The sequence below is a fragment of the Crassostrea angulata genome, chromosome 4 (assembly GCF_025612915.1).
Source record: "Crassostrea angulata isolate pt1a10 chromosome 4, ASM2561291v2, whole genome shotgun sequence".
NCBI classification, from domain to species: Eukaryota; Metazoa; Mollusca; class Bivalvia; order Ostreida; family Ostreidae; genus Magallana; species Magallana angulata.
This window is the reverse complement of record NC_069114.1, coordinates 31,518,412-31,538,801: the sequence shown is the minus strand read 5'-3', so window position 1 is coordinate 31,538,801 and position 20,390 is coordinate 31,518,412. Positions and strand designations below refer to the sequence as shown.

At 33.4% G+C, this 20,390-nt stretch overlaps 1 protein-coding gene across 1 annotated transcript in view; it reads left to right on the top strand.

The window, feature by feature from the left end:
* Positions 1-2,372: 2,372 nt before the first annotated feature.
* Positions 2,373-20,390, top strand: part of LOC128179974 (cAMP-dependent protein kinase catalytic subunit PRKX-like) — a 28,533-nt gene continuing 10,515 nt past the window's right edge. The window contains exons 1-5 of the mRNA XM_052847701.1: positions 2,373-2,761; positions 11,993-12,161; positions 14,220-14,483; positions 19,488-19,607; positions 19,936-20,031. Of these exons, the coding sequence (XP_052703661.1) occupies positions 2,641-2,761; positions 11,993-12,161; positions 14,220-14,483; positions 19,488-19,607; positions 19,936-20,031 (770 nt within the window). The 5' untranslated portion in view covers positions 2,373-2,640. The remainder of the gene's footprint in view (positions 2,762-11,992; positions 12,162-14,219; positions 14,484-19,487; positions 19,608-19,935; positions 20,032-20,390) is intronic.

Genomic DNA, 20,390 nt, shown 5'->3' with positions numbered 1-20,390 from the left:
AGGCACGTAGCATTGTTTTGATTGGAAGGGGGGGGGGGGGCAGACTCATCCAAAAAATCTTGACAAGCAAAAAAAAAAATAAATAAATAAAGGGATATGGTTACTTTCCAACATTCTGAAAATCCTAATCCGTGGGGGGGGGGGGGGGGTAGTTTTTCTTTAACTTCAATTTCACTCATTATTTCCTTATTTTCAATTCAATTTTTACATGTCCCATAAAAGTGGGGGGGGGGGGGGCAACTGCATGTTAAGTCAATTTTTTGTACATAAATTTAAGGAAAATCTTTGCAGCCCCCCCTCCCCGCCACCCCCCCCCCCCCCCCCCCCCCCCCCCCGATGCATGCTACGTGCCTAAAGTTAGTACATATTTACATCCCTGCTTTTGGCTTGTTCTGAGAAACACAAATCTAAGTCATTAAACAATCTAAGTCATTGAGCAATCTACATCTACATGATTGTCAGTGGCGTCGGAAGCAAAATTGAAAGGGGGGGTGGGGGGGGCTTGACTAATCATCAGAAATCTTGACAGGAAGAACAAAAAGTAACCAAAAAAAACCCCCTAATTCCCAAAATCATGAAAATCCTAATCCGTTGGAGGAGGTGGGGGGGGGGGGGGGCTAGTATACCTTTGACTCCAATTATCAATATCACTATTAATATTTCAATCATTTTAAGGTAGATTTAGGAACAGTTTTGTTTGCTGCGAGAAAAAAATGAGGGGGGGGGGGGGTCTGGACCCTCCCTGATGCTATGTTACTAATGGTTAGATCTCACTTTGCAAATAAAAGGGGGGCTAGCCCCCGCCCCCCCCCCCCCCGGTTCCGACGCCTATGCATGCAAGCCATTGAACAAAATCACTAGATTATTGTGTTTAACTTGGATAGAATTTAACTCAAGCCAAACTCATGTGTTCAAAATCATTTACATGCATCAGGATATGGTTAAAACGCTGTAACATATAGAATATCCGTATGTCTATCCATTTGTTAACATGTGTTTATTTAGTTGCTGTCCGGGGGGGGGGGGGGCTATTTTCGTACTTTATTATATATAGAGTAAATAACTTTCCAGGACTGATGCCCTGACCTCCCGACCCACTTTTCCTTCTAGGCCCACACATACAAATTTATTTCCGTATATTCCAAAATCAAAATTACCTGAAACAAACCTTATTTCAAAAAGAAGTGTTGTTTAGTTTGATTTTGAAGAGACTAATTCACATTGATTAAAGCATACTACATTGTACATGTATATTGCACGTTAACATTTATTGAAGTGCCCCCCCCCCCCCCTTTTGTGAAATTTGGTATTTTAAACAAAAACATGATGAATTTGTATGGCTAAAATACGTCTTTTGTGGAGCAAGTCCCAAAACAACGTATCTTGAAGAAGTGGATGGTTGAATTTTAAAGAAAAACCGGTCTAAAAGTGCGTTGATATACTTCGATGAAAGGCTGTTTTCAGTAGAATGTGTAGTAAAAAGCCGCAAAAAATAACAAAACCAAAAAATAAATAAATACTAGTATCTATGTATATATTTTTGACTAACGCAAATATTTTCAAAATATATGTAAATAACCAAAGATTTCTTTCCATCCTTTTTTGTGTGAATTATAATTTTAAAATATTTTATCGTAAGAACTGTACTTTTCCTTAGACCTACAACAGTGTAGTTCGAAACCATAGGGCCACACCAATATAATTTCTTGTTCGTCGGACCCCATGCGCTCAGCGTATTTTTAATAATATTCAACAAATAATATTATTATTAATTTCCAGGGAAATTCTGCCATGTTTTCTGTTCTATTTCCGCTCTATTTTACGTATGTCAGAAACAGGAAGAAAAAATATAACTGTTCGCAAAAATTTAGTTATGTACCACCTAAAACTTTTGGAAACCAAATATTATTTTGTTATTTAATCGCTCGCTCTTACCCCTTTTCACTGGTCCGACGAAAAAAAAATAATTGGTGTGGCCTACAACAAATCTTATAAATTAGGGAGGCTGAGTGGTCTACAAAATAAACCATCAGATCTACCGGTACTTAAATTTTAAGATATGATTTGTTTTGAGTTATTAATTATTAAATTCTATTAAGTCAAGAAGAGAAAAATCCATAAATTTTAGCTTTTAAATTTGAGTGTTTTCTATATCTTTATAAAGAGAGCTATTCTTCTAAAGGAGATCAAGACACTCTAAAAATGGCCACAACCACCCAGCCTTCGTTAAATGCTGTGCTTTTTATCAAAGCTGTTCAGAACACCCCCCTCCCCCACACACAGCCACTAGCTGAATACATTCATGCAATATTTGAAACAGACTATAATCTTTGCCAAGGGAGGTCACTCTTCGTTCCTATCGCGATCAAAACATTTACGCGAGTACCGAGTTAGGATTAGGTGCAGTTTCGTGTTCATACTACCAAACGAAGGATCGAATGACCGGAGATTATGGAATTATCATTAGTTTTTTCACTTAGGCTAGATGTGTTAAGGACTTAGTAACTTATGGCTTGAAGTGTTGATTTTTTGGCTCTTTTTTTCGGATGGAAAACTCGATATTCATTCTCTTCTGGACTTGGAAAAACTTCGACTGAATTTGGATATTGTCAACTCCGGCTTTAGGGATTTAGTGTGGAAATGGCGTCTGCTAAAGTTTCCAAAGTGCGAATGCGGAATTCTTCCTCTAAAAAGGATCTGACAGAAAGTGACGGGAAATCTTCCCCTAATATAAATAATTTTGAACTCCTCAGCACAGTTGGTAAGTTGGACTTATCGCATCAGCAACGGGCCATGTTTGTGATGTTGTAGGGGGTGGATCTAAGAATTTCCAAAAAATTCGAAAATTGATATATATATTAGGTTTAAGGTGTGCTTTAAAAGATATATAGATATATATTTTCTGATTTTATTATTATGCTTAAATTGAGTTGTGACAGGTTTTCCTTTTTCCTTGTTAAACATGATCCCATATAGTTTTAAAAAATCTGTTCTATTAATTTTCTTTAAAACAGGAAAAATTCACACTTTACATTTATTATACTGAAGAATTATCCCTCCTTTTTTCCATAGTATACACTTATTTTTACAAAGGGTTCAAAAACATGATTTGATTTAAGAGAGAGAGAGAGAGAGAGAGAGAGAGAGAGAGAGAGAGAGAGAGAGTATACATGCATTCAAGGTACCTCATTGATACAAAAAATGTTACTGAAAGTAAAAAAAAAACAAAATCAAGTTCATAAATATGATGATTTCCACCTCTAATTATTGATTTAAAACTGTATTTAATTATCAAGCTCCAGCATGCTTAAAGCATCTATTAATTAGGATTCAACTGTGTCAGCTGGTGGTAACTTTCTATTTTAAACACACTCATACTGATTATGCAATTAAAAAATATTAAAAATATCTCTGTCATAACTTGTTTACACCCCTTACCTATTGTGACTGTTTTCACAGGTTTAAAATGTTTTTCTTTCTTTTTAGCCCCCCGCCTGTGCTTTTAATTAATTAATGATAGACCACTTAGACCTAGGAAAAGTCTAGACATGATCAGATCATAAAGTTCATTCTTTGCACTTTATACATGCATTGGTTAAAGAAATATTTACTTATCAAAAGCCATAATATTTTGGTTTAGAACATATGCATACATGATGAACTTTTTAAGAAAGTAAAAGTTATGTGCTTTAATTGAACCACTCAGTTTTCCCCTCACCAAGACCAAAGATCTCTCTTTCTCTCTCTCTCTCTCTCTCTCTCTCTCTCTCTCTCTCTCTCTTTGAGGTCAGATATGAAGGATACTAAATCACTGGTAGTTTACAAAATCTCATTCATCATGTTCAGATTTCAAATGACCGTTTAATGAATGTTTTTGATTAGTCGATATTATGAGAGTTCAATTAAAGCATTATACAAACAAATGTAATACATTGAATGTATAATTTGCTTTTTCAAACTTATGAATCAGTAATATTATTGACACAGTAGTTTAAAAAAAACCCCAGCAAAACTATCGTATGTTCTTGTACACTGATCACGACACTCTATTCTATGAAAAAAGGTTGGCAAGAATGCCATAGCTTTGGGACACCATAGTTAAGAGAATGTATGTTACCCACATGACAGTTTGGTGATCAATGTTGAGTTAAAGACCAGGGATATATGTATTTTTTTTTACGGTAGTACAGCTACCCTCTGTATAATAGCAAACAATGTTTTAGAGGTTTGTTTGACCGACGTCCTTTGTTCGGAAGTATAGGCAGTGTTGGTAACAATGAAGCATATTTAAATAATGACGTGCAGTAGTAAGAGATATTTAAATAAATATAAAGGTCTGAATAATTGTTTGTTTAAAATTCTCACCAGTTCAATAGTATTAAAACACTTTTAAAAATAAGAAATAAAACCAAAAGAAACAAGAATTTTCTGGCTCTTACATACAATGCCTCCGTTATTTAATGCTCTCAAAAATGAATTTTATACCTTGTATAATTATGTAGTCATATTATTTTGTACAGTACTCTACATCATGCAGATATCTAAGTTACAATGTGCACAGTGTGTGTGTATATATATAGAGAGAGAGAGTGAGAGAGAAAGAGAGAGAGAGAGAGAGAGAGAGAGAGAGAGAGAGAGAGAGAGCAATATTGGCATGACATTTTTTTAAGAATCAGTTTTTTGATTTTTAAAGACTTATTAAAATCGACCCTCTTTACTTAATAACTTTTAATTGAGCCCCTGGGGGGACACAGGACAGTGTACTTGTACTAAAAGAATTAAAGGATTTAAACGAAAATATTGCAGTTGCATGGCTCTTTTGCAATACGTGTGCAGTTATACTTTGACAAAGGTCAGGGCCAAAGTGTTTCCTACCCGTAAACACTTTGCAATATGCATTTCGCGTCAGTTTAATCCTGCATGTCGTTTGTCAGAAACCCATGCTTTACTTGCCAGAGTTTTATATTATGGTAATTCCCAGACTGATATAAGTCCAGTTGTAGAGGCCATGATTCTTAAGCTATATATTTTTGGACTCTTCAATACCTTGACATGTGTCCAATAATTTTCAAAGCCAGATACATCAAAACGATCGAAATGTAGAAGTAATATATAAGAATAATTATAGACTTTTATTGATCAAAAGATCGGCTTGGCATGAGCTATAATGTTCCTATTCCTGTTATCTGTGAGATTTATTTGAAAGAGGGCACCATAAAAATACGAGTAGTCGGTTATATTCTTGCGATAGATTATAAATCGGCTCCTGTATATTTGTAAATATTTAATTGTTTGGTATCAAAAAGTGCTTGAGAGAAATCCCCCCCCCCAGTTAGATAGATGATAATAATAGATGGGTATATGAAGATGGAGTCTGAAAAATCGCTATCGAGGAGATTAAAGCAATAACATAGAGCCAACACACATACATACGTACACACAGAGGTGAGCTGGTTTTTGCAGATGAGTATGAGTCATTCTGTTGCAGCTAGGGGTCACTACCAGAGGTAGTGCCTGCACCCCTTAACTCCGCACATTGGGCTAATTTTAGTCGTGTTTTGCCGAGCTAACGAGACACCGAACTCATCTCGCTGACGTTTGGCTTCCATTTATAACTCTGGTTTTTCGTAATCTGTCCGAGCTTATCATAAGCAGCAGACGAAGCAATATTTTTAAAAGCTATTTTTTGGTTAAATATTGTAAAATATTGTAAAATTTGAAAATTCTAAACCGGTGAAAGTTGTTCAGTTATATAGTACTTTAATCTACATTGATATCGACAGATGTCCCATACCACCTTAATGCTTTTGAGTCAATTAATGTAACAGTGTCAGACAAGTGTTATATATTTAGATACTTTAGTTTTTACTTACACCTGGTAACAGGGTTAAAATGGCATGTTTGAACATAAACAAGTTTATATATAACCATGAAATGTAGGAATTTGTTAAAGAAATACCTACTTCAATGAGTCTACAGGATCTGCATATAGCTACATGACAAAGACACTGTTATTAAATTTCAGTGTTAAAATTCCAAGAGGGATATTGGGCATTGATGAGGATGGTCAATATTGCTCGGGTGGAGAGTCAATGGGTGGCTCCTAAAAGGCAAATGAAATCAGAATGCGGTGGTATTCTTTAGACTGAGCATATTATGTCACTGCCGGTCTTTTTCATTCTGTAATTTTCAAAAACGATGATGCATTAAATTGAGCAATATAAATAATTGCATGTATATATGAGAAATTTATTTGAATGAATTCTTAATTGCCCAGTTGACGTATCTATCACTTTTTTTACTTTTCAAACTCCAGGAATGATTTAAGGATTTTTAATAGGACTGCCATGTGGATTACAAATAAATTGTACCCAATCCAAGCATTAAATGGGAGCTCATAATTCATAAACAGGTTTTATTTGGTCTCTTATTACCAGTGGTTAAACATTTCATAATCTTGTTTCACACCTTTTTGAATTTGAGACACCTTAGAAATTCTTTAGTTATACAGCAAAGACGGAATGAACTCGGGAGTTCCATGTCAGTCTAAACTTGCTTTAGTTACGGTAAATATACATGTAGGTCACAACACGCAATAACAGTAATTACATGGTTCACTTGATTAAAAACTTTAGATAATTCTTCCAAGTTTTTAATACTCGGATAACTAAATATTTTGACGATCTAAATACAAATGAATTGGCTTTCATGGCATTCCAGTACCAAAAGCTGTACTTATATTTTATGACAACATAAATTTATTATGACATAAAGCTACATTAATTGTTTCACACCATTACGACCCAGAGCGTGTAATAAAAGAATATATACATCTTATGACATGACGTCATTGCTTCCCCAAAACCTTCTCTCTGTACCCATCTGACAGGGGTTAAGCATATACGTTTGAATACACATTCAGATTTCTTTCAACATAGACAGATGGTATTTATTATTTTGTATTTATGAGCAATCTATTTCGGTGAACAAGAATGCACCTAATGAGAGAAATGGTCACACAAATGAAGCAAGCAATATTTGAACACATTAGTCTCACACAGCTAGAATACCAAGAAGTCTGATCCATTATAGTTTTTTTAAATATATATATACATATACATATATATATAATAACACATACTTTTCATGCTTTCAGGTGATTCTGTAGGAATTATATAAGCTATTGTTTGGTTCCTTAGTACATATAGTACACGATGACATTTAACGATAATGATACAATATGTTTATTCACCAATCAAGGGCCCTCGGGGGGCATATGCATTATAACAATAAAACAACATTATTATAACAAATAATGGATGAAATATATAAATATTGTACTGTTAAGTAAGCATAGTAAGTTACAATGGGAGGTACATTTGATATAACACACATCAAGTTGTCATACACATATACAAGGACAAGTCCACAATCCCTCAAAGCAATGTGTTACAATATGTCAGTACAATAGAGAGATGAGTTGTTATAAAGTTTATAGGTCATTTGTTTGGGGGAGGGGTGGGGGGGGGGGGGGGTCAGGCATCACTAGAGACTTGTACAGGATCAGGATCACTAATTCATATGATAATAATTGTTATCTCAGAGAGAGAGAGAGAGAGAGAGAGAGAGAGAGAGAGAGAGAGAGAGAGAGAGAGAGCATAAACAGTCAAGATATATATGATTAGGATAAAATTAGATATTGTAAAAGCCCAAATTATGGGCTTGAAATTAAATTACTGGTAACCTATTGATTTCTGAATTTCATTATAAATTTTGCTTGTACAAGGAGATCTTATCAACTTTTCAAGTAACGTTCTCTTATCCTTGTATAAATCCCCCCCCCCCCCCAAAAAAAAAAAATTAAATTGGTGGATTCTATTTTATAAATTGTTAATTTTACATTTTAACAGCTTGACAGTGAAGGCTATATAATTGAATTGGATTTTTGCATAGATTCATGATGTTTTGCCCATGAAAACAAGATGTACATAAATCTAAAATTTGATAGTGATGATCGAGAGGCATCCGGGATCACTAGTACAAGTTCAAGACTATATAACTACTTGTAAACAATATTTTTTTGAGACAAAGTTACAGTCTGTGACCAATTTTGCTGATGTTGTCTCTGAGGTTGTTGTCAAAACTTGTTTGGGTTTAAATACAGTTGCAGTATGAAACGTCTATTTAACGATCTATTTAACAATCGATCCAGTTAGCTATATCTTGGTAACAAAACCCCTAAACTCATTTAATCCGTTATTAATGGTTTTGAATGAGGCGTCTTCAATTTCTATTCAAAGACTATCCTCCCCCGTGATATGAATACGTATAATATTGCAGTACATTATTTGAGAGTAAAATGAATCTCTGTCGACTTGTTTTTTTTTTCATAGAGTGCTTTGTCATGATACAGGGCGATGGCTCTGTATTTCAGTCCCTAATGACGTCACCGAGAAGCCTTTTTAAATTTTTTCAAAAAACGCCCTGAGGATCTTGTGTGAATACTTCTATTGACCCTGAACGCCGCTGTTAGTGTAAGCGTATATAGAAATCAGGAAATCATTTCTATACACAGATACCCACAAAGAACAATTTGTTTAAAATAAAAAAATGTATATTCACACAGAGAGAAAAGGCATGAATACTTCATTCAACATCTTCTGTATCTGCACTTAAGAGAGGAAAGATAGCACAGGGCAGCTTGTTGATAAACCTATTGATATACTATAGATTTTTTTTCTTCAAATTATTTTTGGAGCATTAAAATTTATAGCTGGATATTGGCATTTTTTTCTTTCTTGTATTGGCCCTGATTGTGAGTTGTCAAGTTTAATCCTCGTTTAATTGATATCTTCGTGTCCAATTTCTGGTTGCTATCAGCTATTAAGTTGTCAATAGATTGTTGTTTTTTGGATAGGAAAGGCAATATTAATGATATGCCATGATTCAATTTAATGTCCCTGTGAAGTATTCATTACTTTTAATGACTGGAAACTGTGGGCCACAAAGTTGTTTTTTCTTCTTTAGTTCAGCTCTCTGCTTGCTATACATTTTTTTTTTCTTCTTTTTTTTCCAATAACCTTGAAAATAAAACACAGGCCTAGTTCATATAAATGTCTGCACCAAAACGCATATTGATTGCAGTTTTGTGGTTTTAGAGTTCTGAAAGTATATCCTTGCAGGATTGGTTCCAACATTAGGTTCTTTGACCATTTTCAACTGCCAACTTGTGGAGGAAATAACAAATGCCAAAGTCTAAAAACACAGAGAAAACCCTGTTGACACTGGATTGTAGTTATCATCCTTTTCCCCTCATTGTGAAATGAACTTTGTATTTGTTTGGGAACAATAAATGGTATTCAACTTGACTTGAATGTTGCAGCACTATTTAGTACATTTAAACTGTGGCATTTGAAAGCTGTGCCTCTAGAACTCAAAGTCAAGGAGAAATTATATCATATGTTGCACACATTGGAAAAAGGAGAATTTCAAAATCATTCTATTCATGGAGTCCAATTATATTCTTGGGTTTCCATTTTTGGGCTATCTGAATCACAAAGAATATTGCCATTGATCTTGTCTGTTGCCAAGTGTCATCTGTTAACAATTTTACAATTTAAGCTTCTGCCTGAAAGCTGTAAGGCCAGTTGGTACCTTATTTAATGTGAAGCATCTATAGGACAAGAGAAATATTAATAAAGACAGTTTATTATCTTAGTTTGAATAGTTTCCTTTGGGCTCAATGGGTTGGGCCAAGACTGCAGTAAATTGCCAATTTCATTGAGGATGTAAATCTAAGCAAATTCATCAATGGAACCTACAAAAATTTTATCTCTTACACAGAGTGCTTGCAAAAGTTTTGAAAATTTAGCCACCTACCATGAATTCTAATGATTTCAAGATAAAGTAGTTAAATGTTCTTGGAAAAAACAAGATGATAAAATGAATTGTCATTGGATTCCAACAGACTGCATTCAGGCTTCCTTGATTGTCCCTTAATTCTTCTCTTATGATACCACCATTACTGTCCCCATTAATCAAGTAATCAATTTAGCACAGTGTTTCCATGGTAAAAAGATTTAGGGCATAACCAACTGAGCTGTATGTCACAATCAGTTTTTTCTTGGCATATATTTATATATACATATATAACAATGCTTAAGCTCTTATGACCCATTGTTAGATTAATTAAGAATTTCATCTGCTGATTTCGATAATGACAATTTTTTCCCCCTGTTTATCATGATTCCTAATTAAACAAGAGGAATTAATATATGTGTAAGATCGAGAGAAGCACTGCTCACGAGTTTAAAATCTTGCTTTTATTTTTCAAACAGATGTAAACTAAATAATAAAAATTTAGCATTCCCGATTTTATACTGTCACAATTTGATTCAAAACGATTGAATTGAGGAATTACGCACTCACATATAATAAGGAATTTATAGTATTGCTGGTGTGCATATAGGCATTGTCTGTACCAATTCAATCTGGCATCACTTCCTGAAGTATTAATTTTCATCAAACTTGTGTTGAGACCATTTTCTATGACAGTTTGCATCAATATATCATTGACTTCTACCTTAGAATATAGTGTCACAATGAAATGTAGTCACATGCATAGTGCATTATCGGGACTTTGATTTTTCTGACAATGACACTGGAATCCTTTAGTTTAGCCATCTCCCTTAGTTTTCTGGGGAAGCTGATGATGCTTATAGCTGCGGAAGTCAAGAAACTATAGAGGTTCAGTGCTTCCAAAACAAGTCAGGTGTCAAAGCAAGTCAACTTTCTTATCAACAGGGGTTATTTTTATATATTCGTCTATTTTGCCAGCACATCGGTTCATGCCACAAAGACAGGGATTCCTGCTGATTCATGGAGCAATCCATTAATTTTCTGAGAGTGTATCAGTCATATATTCTACCGTACTATGCAAGCTGCAGGCATAATGTTGTTTGTACACATTTCATTTGATAGTTTTTTTTTCTTCTCCTAAGTGCTACATGCTTGAGTTGGTGTAATTGCTCATTCCTTTTAGAATTACATGTCATCCATGTTTCTGGACAATAAATGTGCAAAACCTGCAGATTTTGCAACTATCAGTGCTTTGACTTTGGTGTACCTATAATTTTAAATTATCTACATACTTGTGTAAGTTGTGTTACATGTTGCTAAATTGTTGTACATGTACTAGCTATTAACGACAGTAATGACTATGTTGTCAGTGTGATAATTGAAATCAGTAAGCTGATTTTAATTTGTCTTTGTACTCCATTGTCAATATAGAACTCAGTGTGGTCTTCTGAGATATCAGGAGTTTTCATATGATGTGTGGATCCAGAAATTTTTTCCGATGGGGTTTCAAGGGATATTTGAGTTTGTTGGGGTGGGGGTGGAGGGTCCGAAACATATTTTTTTGGAAAATTTTACGAAATTTTTGAAAGGGGGGGGGGGTGGGTTCCCTAAGGCCTAGATCTGCATGATGTACATAATGCAAACAAGTTCTTAAAGATAACTAAAAAATATTGGCTATATTTAGATACTTTATTTTTGTATTGGAATTAATGCAGAATGGGATAATTGCTGATAGTTTAAAAAATAACTGCTTATAAAGTATATACCAGTTAGCATCTAGCTATTATGACACATGAATAAATAAATACGACTGCATGCAAATGCTTCCCAGTGAAATATAGGTTTTTCAAAATAATCAAATATTTATTCTAAAATCTTTATGCTTGATATCAATTTTGTTTTCCATAATTTGTTTATATATTGGTACCTCTCTTGAGGTATACAGACAATTTAAATTTTTTTCTAAGAACTTTCGAGTACCGGTACTGTTAATACATGTATATTTTTAGTCCAAAGTTTAATGTGAACTTTATTTAACGAAAATTTTTATTTTTTTAAATGATCAAGGGTTGCATTCCCTGAATCAATAAAATATTAATTTAATAATTAATGTTTCTTCTTTTAATCTTGACAGGTACGGGTACATTTGGTCGGGTAGTTCTGTGTCGGAACAAAGAAACCAAGGACTACCATGCGCTAAAGGTCCTACAAATTGCTCTGGTGATTCGCCTGAAGCAAATCGAACATGTCAAGAACGAGAAAGAGATCCTGGCAGCAGTATCCTGTCCTTTCATTGTTAATATGTGAGTGCATTTGTATACAGAATAAGAAGAATGCCGTATAAATATATATCTTATTCTAAGAGCGGTATTCGTACGATTTGTTTATAAACAGTGTCGAAGGTCACAAACTTCCCCCCTCCACAGATGTTCAGATAAAAACAATTACTCGTGTTTTATTTATAGCTTTAGAAATATAATATTCTTTATCAACTGAAAATGGGAGTTTTTTAATTATTATACTCATTAGATTTTTGCATGTCAATTTTTTTGGCCTCTTTGTTCAGTATGTATTGTTTGATATTTGGGTGTTCTTTTCAAAAATGATTATTATAGCCAACTCTTGGTCTCTCAGTTAGCCGAAGAGAAGAAAAAAATAAAGGACACAGTAGTGAAGAAAAATTTGTTAAATCCCTCTCCAAGTAAGATAAGACTCCATGCTCATCAATAGGTTACATCATTGTCAAGTTTCCTTCAGTATTGTATTGAGCTTAACCCATTTCAAAAAGAAGATTGTGTATTCAAAGAGAAAGGGCTATGTTGAGGATCAGTAAAGAGAGAAAAGGTCTTTCCCCCTGCCAAAAATATTTCATGAAATTTAAATACCTTGATAATATTTTTCTGCGCTATGGCTTGTATGCATGTTTTGGGCCTTTTTTTTTTGTCGTAAGGTTTTGGATAACCACTGGAGAATCTTGATCTATCACATCTGTGTTCAATTGAAGGAAAGAAAAAACTATTGATATTCGATAGATATTTAGATTTCCGTGATAATTCAATTAAATGCGTAGTGTGAATGTTTAAGATTTCTCTTCTGACAAAGGGCCTACTTTTATTACACTGCAGTTGGTAGTTAATTTTTTTTTATTTCTGCTCAGTGAGTAGAAACTTCCCGTAGATATATATATATCAATTTAACACACACACAATGTAATATATAAGAAATTTATGTGCTTGATGCAAGCACAAAATCTGTGTTGTTAAATCTCTTTTGATGGTAAAAGGTGAGATTGCAGACAAGTTCGTAAATCTACACGCTCGTATTATTACATCATTTCATCTTGATTTAGTACAGAATAAAATGTAATTGCGTACATCTATAAGATCAGCATGAGGGAAAACCTTCTCAACCATGAACAAATTTGCAGAATCCCGTTTCAAAGTGGTTCTAGATCAAGGAGATTTTTTCCACAGAGCTTGCAGACACGCAGAATTTAAGAATAAAAGAAAAAATATTAAAACATGATAAATATATTCTTTATGGGTTTTTTTGACTGTCAGATTTTTATCGTCCTTTGTAGAGAGAGAAAGAAAAAGTCACGAGACAAAGTGCTACAGCTGCAATATTAAAGGAAATTTGTTCCTCTTTGATTACTAGATTTTCTTTTATTTATATGATGCTGTTGATCATAAAGTATAGGGATGTTTTTTTTTAAATTAAAGATTTGCCAGCTTTAGGAGGGTTTGGTCAAAAATAAATTATTAATAAAAATATGACAAACACTATTGAATAAGGAAGCAAGAATGAGGAAAACTTGAAGAATTGATTAGTGTGATAAAAGGATGGAAAAATCATGCTGTATCCTTCATTAGCATTGAAACATTCATACAATGCTATTACATACATGTATATCGATACATGTATCAACTAGAGGAAGAAAGAATATGACAGGAATAGAAAAAAAATTAAAATATTGCTCAGAACATTTCTGCTTTATAATTTTGCCTTGCCTCCAATCTTACCAGAAAAAAAATGAAAAATTAGATGTTTATGTAACTTTCATTCCTATGTGAATTCATCACGATTTTAGGTGCCAAATTTTTAAGACTCTGCAAGAGATATCTTATGCATTTTCAGAAACATCTTTTAAATTTATATAATTATATTATATATATTAAAGAATATGATATTTATTAAAGGATATAATGATGAAATATATAGATGAGGTCACTGAAAAATGATATCAGTTCACTTTTCTATCATGTACAATGTATTGGATAAATTCCAGTGTATTTCTGCTGATTTTATAATTTCATGATATATATACGCATAATTCTGTATATTTTTACATTTTTTTGTAGGCAATGGGCGTATCATGATGACAAATTTTTATACATGTTATTGGAATATGTACCTGGGGGAGAACTGTTCTCATATCTAAGAAATCACGGCCGGTTTACAAATAGCACAGCAAACTTTTATTCTTGTGAAATTGTGTCAGCTTTAGACTATCTTCATGGTAAACATATAGTGTATAGGGACTTAAAACCAGAAAATCTACTTCTGGATCGCAATGGACATATCAAAATCACAGACTTTGGATTTGCGAAGAAGCTGGAGGACAGGTAATTTGTCAAACAATCTGTTAGTGAATTTTTTTAAATACAAACTGCGGAATCATTATTATTTGTGGGGGTCAATGTTCGTGGGTAGCCAAAATTGTCCTGATTTGTGGGGACGTAATTTCATTGTTAGAAAGTTCATGATAATTTCAATGAGAATTAATATAGAAATGCTTGTATATACATTCGTAGGGATGTAAATTGTAGCCTAAGGGTTACCCATGAAAGCCATGAACATGGGTACCCCACAAACAATGATGATTCCACAGTACATGTACAGTCAAAGCTCATTGTCACTAACTTGGCGGGCCAAGATATAAAAACTTCCAAAATATCAGAGGATTTGAGATATATACAGGTTAGAGTACATTCAGAAATGGTGTTGAGACTTTGAACAACTCACTTCGACATATCCATGGTATCGGAGATAGTAATGTTGTAGATGACCAAGTTCTACTGTATAAATTTCATTTTACAAAGAGTATATATATATATATATATATATATATATACATGTATATACTGAGAAAGCTTCTCTTTGGTTTTGCAAATGGCAGCACAGATTAAGGTTACCAGTTCAGAACAATTCAAAAAAATTTGGACCCAGTAATTTCTTTTAAGAAAATCAATTTTGAAACTCTACAGTGTTGAAGATATAAAGTTAGCTAGGTGCAGGAAGGTGTAGCTACAGTACATGTACTGTATGACTGCAGGCCTCGTGGCCATAGAACTAAGATGAGCTTACTTTTGATCTCAGTATGATTTTTTAACTATACAGCAAAACTCGGTTATAACGAAGTCACTGGGACCTAAGAAATTACTTTGTTATATCCGTAATTCGTTATAACCGTATAAGAAATTCATTAAATTCACATAGCTGGGGAACCAAGATGACTTCGCTATATCTGTGAATTCGCAATATCCGTGTTCGTACTAAATGAGTTTTACTGTATATATACATTATATGATACATTCCATTGTAAAAATTACACTGAGATCAAAATTGAGTGTATCAAAGCTCTAGATGTAGATCTATTTGGCTATATATATAGTGAAGTTGAAAAGGAGGATCGAGCATGAGTATGTAGGTTTACATGTAATCTGCAGTGTAAAATACTCTCTAGATTTTATACTGTATGTTGTAATGTAATATTAGATGAAGTTGATAACTTTCCCTAATCCAGTAATGTTTTTAAGTATTAAGTAGGTATCAAATTCATTTCTCAGATAGACATATCATAATAGGCTTATTTTTTTTTGGGGGGGGGGGGGTTTATTGGGGGTGGGTGGGGATTGGTAGAGTCAATTTATTTGAATAATATCATCTTATGATTTTAAGTATTGTTCAAAAAGAAGGTGTGTGGGGTTTGTTTACTGAAAATTTTATACATAAGGATGTAAGGTCAAGTGCAAAGAGTTGGGTGGGGTTGGGGCCAGTCCTGTCAGAGATAGTGAAATCTTCTAGAACAAACACAAAATATTCACACGACCCTTAAAACTGCCTTCATCTTTTCAATAGGTTGATATAATGATATATTATTTTACACGAACATATGAATTGCATGGTGGAGTTTCCTTATTAATATTTTGTGTTTTAGAAAAAGAGGAAAGAAGTTTTCCTGTTGAATTCAATTGGGTTATCCAACTGAAAATAAATTTAATCCTTATCGGTAGAAGGAAAGTTTTATGTTCTGTCATTATTATCACATAGTGAAAAAGAAATATTTGTTTTATTTAATCCTATATATGCCTCCTCCCCAATGATATTATGCAATTTTGTGAGACTTTTGGTGGTAAACATATTTACATACACTGACATTCATACATGTAGTAACTTAGAGTTTAAAGCTATAAGGACAATTTGCAAACAGTGGAAGATATTTTTATGACAATTTAAAGCTAATTTAGGAGACAAAAACACTTCAGGAAGAAATATTTACAATATCACTTAGTCCTCCAGAACGTTGACTGGGGTGGAAGTAAACAAGTCAGACTTAGTTATAGGACATGCAAATTTTGGAGGTAAAAATAAATTCAATGTGAAGCGTAGCCATTTCTATGCTTTATTGAATGTGACTCTGAATAAAGGATTCTTTCGACTGTGTTGCAATGCAAACGCTCGAACTGTATACACACGAGGATAAATTCTGAGTAAACAGACGTACAAACTTGAATCATGCTGAACAGACATTAACACATAGACTTTTAATTCAGTAGTTCTTTGGTTCCAATAAATTTGGTTCTGACCTCAGACAAAACGCTTGGGTCCCTTGGCCCCCTCCAGATAAAACGCCATTGGAAGACAGCAAATTGTTTGGCATGATAAGTGCTTGAACTGTGCCCTCGTTCCATTGTTCAAAGACCTGTCATTTCAAATTCTTTTTTAAAGCCCATTGTCAGTCCTCTATAATACTAGTGCTTCTTCAGGACTTATTATCAACTCAACTGATTCAAATTTAGATAGTATCAAACTGCTGACAAAATTAAACTACTGACACATTAAAAAAAATTTGGCATTGTTGTATTTAAAGATATTTATTTAACAGTCGTAGAAATTCTCAAATCTTTTTAATCATAGGCTTATAGAAAAATGTACAATAAAGTCTCAAAAACTTGAGGAATTCATATTTATTTCTTTGGATTTTAGAGTGGCATATTTCTTATTGAAAGATTTCCTTTTTGAATGATTGGAAATGTCAATTTTGTAGATAGGTAGAATGATGTTGTAAAAATGAAAGTTATAGTCAGTTTCAAAAATCCATGTAAAATGGTTTAACATTCAGCATGTTCAAAATAATAATATTAATGAAAGTGAAAGTCAAGCTAAATAAGAAATTCAAACTTTGACAAAACACTTAAACAGCATTTAAAGTTATAATTCCTTATCACCTTCTCAAGTTTTTTATTTGATTGAAACAAAAATTAATAAATGGAAATTTTAAATATTTATAAGAATTTTATTATATTATAGGTAGATATGTCTAAATTAATGCACTTGATGTTGGAAATAGTTTTCAAGATTAAAGGGGATGAAGAAGGTTAATTCCTAGGACAGGACGTATTCACTAGGTTATTTATTTCGGAGGGTATATTGCATAAATACCACACAGGCATGGGAGAGAGGAGTCAGATGCCTTTGATGTATTCGTCTATCTTAATCCTCCTCCTAGACTTGCCCACCTACAGCTTCTCTTCATTCCTGAGTGTAGGATCCCCTGTTGACACATGCAGACAAATCGCTAATTAAAATTCCAACAAGCAAAAAAAGAAAATATTTTTGCCGAAACTCGGCTTCAAGTTATAAAAACCCAGCAACTCCTCCCTAGCTGCCTTCAAGAAACAAAAAACCAAGGAACCAACTGTATATCATGCATTTTATTCATCTGTATAAAAGTTTAAGAAAAATGATATTTTGAAATATAAAAATTCCATATTTCATAGGTGAAGACTTGGATAATTTAGAAAAAGTTTGCAAAATATGTCAACTAAATAACAACTCTATAAAAATGTATGTCAAGTGCATGTACAATTTTATACGCATTCTTAAACTTAACATTTCCACCAGTTCATAAAGGTGAAAAACTCAACGACAATAAATCATTCAAGATAAATATGTTAATGGCTATACAGGAGTACATTGAATGTTAAAGACCCTCTTTACAGATAACTCTTCAATTACTCCCCCCTTTGTCTCTAGCCTTAAAACTTGGGAGGCAGCTGCCCCCAATAATAGACTTTTTGGTCGATTTCACGCTACATAAGAGAAGCTGAGAGAGTTCATTGGCCTGATGATGAGAGCCATAATAATCATTTTAATAGTCGCATTGACCTTAAGTCTGTTAAAACAAAAAATTGGATCCGCAATTTCGTTACAAAGGCGGAGTCAATTAGGATCTTTAGTGCTCTGTCAAAGTTTATTGACTTAACTGGTAATTTGCAGCATCTATAACTGTTACAAATCTCAAGATAAAATCTTAATGTTTTTTTTTTTGGTTTTTGTTAAAAAAAGTATGGCATTACATTCTGCATCAAGTGGAATCAATTATGTTGTTTGTAAAATGATGGGTATAAAGTGACGATCAGGATGAAGCTTGGGAGAAAAAGAAGTGGATGAGATTACAGTTATCAGCGCAAAATGATGCTGATATTTTTAGTAGGGCTACTATTAAATATTATAGATAAAAATCATTGAACACAAACTGACAAAGTATCCATCTGTGTGTTTATTTCAAGCTTGATGATTTAAAACTATTGGTCGTGGATAAATGAATTTCAATTGATTTTCACAATAATTTTTTTTATGGAAAATGAAATGTTCTTACACATTCTCGTGAACAGTCAACTTGTATATGATCCTATATAGATTTTTTGTGTTATTGTACAATACCATCCTTGACAACAAAATATACAATTTAATTAACGCACATGAAGTTCAGACAGTGTCTCTAAAAAAAGGATGGTGAGAACGGAAAACTATGTCAAAAAATATGGAGATTTGATTACTTCATGTTGGAAGCACATGAACTACAATGCTTCATGCCAACAAATGATTATCATGAAGGACTGAGATGAGCTCCATGAATCTGTCAATTGGAAATCTGATGAATTTTCTCTTATTCTTTTCTTATTATACATCATCATAATGTCAGGGCCTTGAGTCCACTGGTGGTCGTGGGGGGCCTGTGGCCATGAAAGGACTCGGCATGGACACTGATATTATTTTGATACATAATGTAAATTCCTTATTTTATGCTAGTACTTATATAATTAATTTTGTGATTCAGCCGTTATCCATCAAATTGCGAGAACTTAAAAATGCAAATGCCGATTTTAATCATAGCTTCATGTAGTTTACATATGTCCAAAAAAAAAAGTGAGATTTTAAAATTCGCGAGATGTGCTTCTCGCGATTTTACGCAGATATTAATTCCCCACGTTCAAATAGTATTATTTGTTGCCATTTTTTGGAAACTTTTTTATCAACTTATTCTAAAATGTTTATTTCAGGACGTGGACACTTTGTGGGACACCAGAGTACCTGGCCCCAGAAATCATCCAGAGCAAGGGTCACAACAAGGCCGTAGACTGGTGGTCGCTAGGCATCCTCATTTATGAAATGTTGGTGGGGTAAGGGAACCAAGCAAATTAGTTTATACTTGCAATGTCATTCACTTTTTTCAAATATCATTAACATGTAATTTTTAAAGATCTTTATAATGAATTACCGTTGTGTCCTTTTGTTTTTAGAAATTCCTTAAATCTAAATGAATTTATTCGATAGAAAATCCAAAAATACTGATGTGAACCTGTATTACCTTTAAAACAATATATTGCTTAAAAAGCCAAAGGGCTAAGGCAGAAGTTTTGGTCTTTGGTTACATTAATAATGACCTTGACTCTTTTAAATTTAGTCGTTGTGCATTCCTCTTTCATTATTTTTTTTTCTTTTCTTCAGATATCCTCCCTGGTTTGATGACAATGCCTTTAGAATTTATGAAAAAATCATTGAAGGTCGTTTAGAGTGGCCAAAGCATATAGATCCAGTGGCAAAGTAAGTAGTTATATTTGGCACCAAAAAGGTGTGAATCTATCACAGAACTCATATCTTGAATTTTAGGAACAATTGCATAAAACAGATGAATCTGAAAACGAGGGTCAACTTGGGATATTCCGTTTTAACGGGAGAGTATATGTTGCAAGGTTGCTCGTCTTTTGTATGTTAATTACCTTAGAAAAGCAAAATATTGTCAACAAGATGTTAATTGCCTCCAATTTTTTTTTAAATACTGTAGACACTTTTCTTTTGGAAGTTTTTGTATAAGTTTAGTGCAGTAGATTAACTTTTGAAAAAAAAAATAAGAAAATTATAAATTATCCCACTCAAGAAGACACAAAAAAACCCAAAACAAA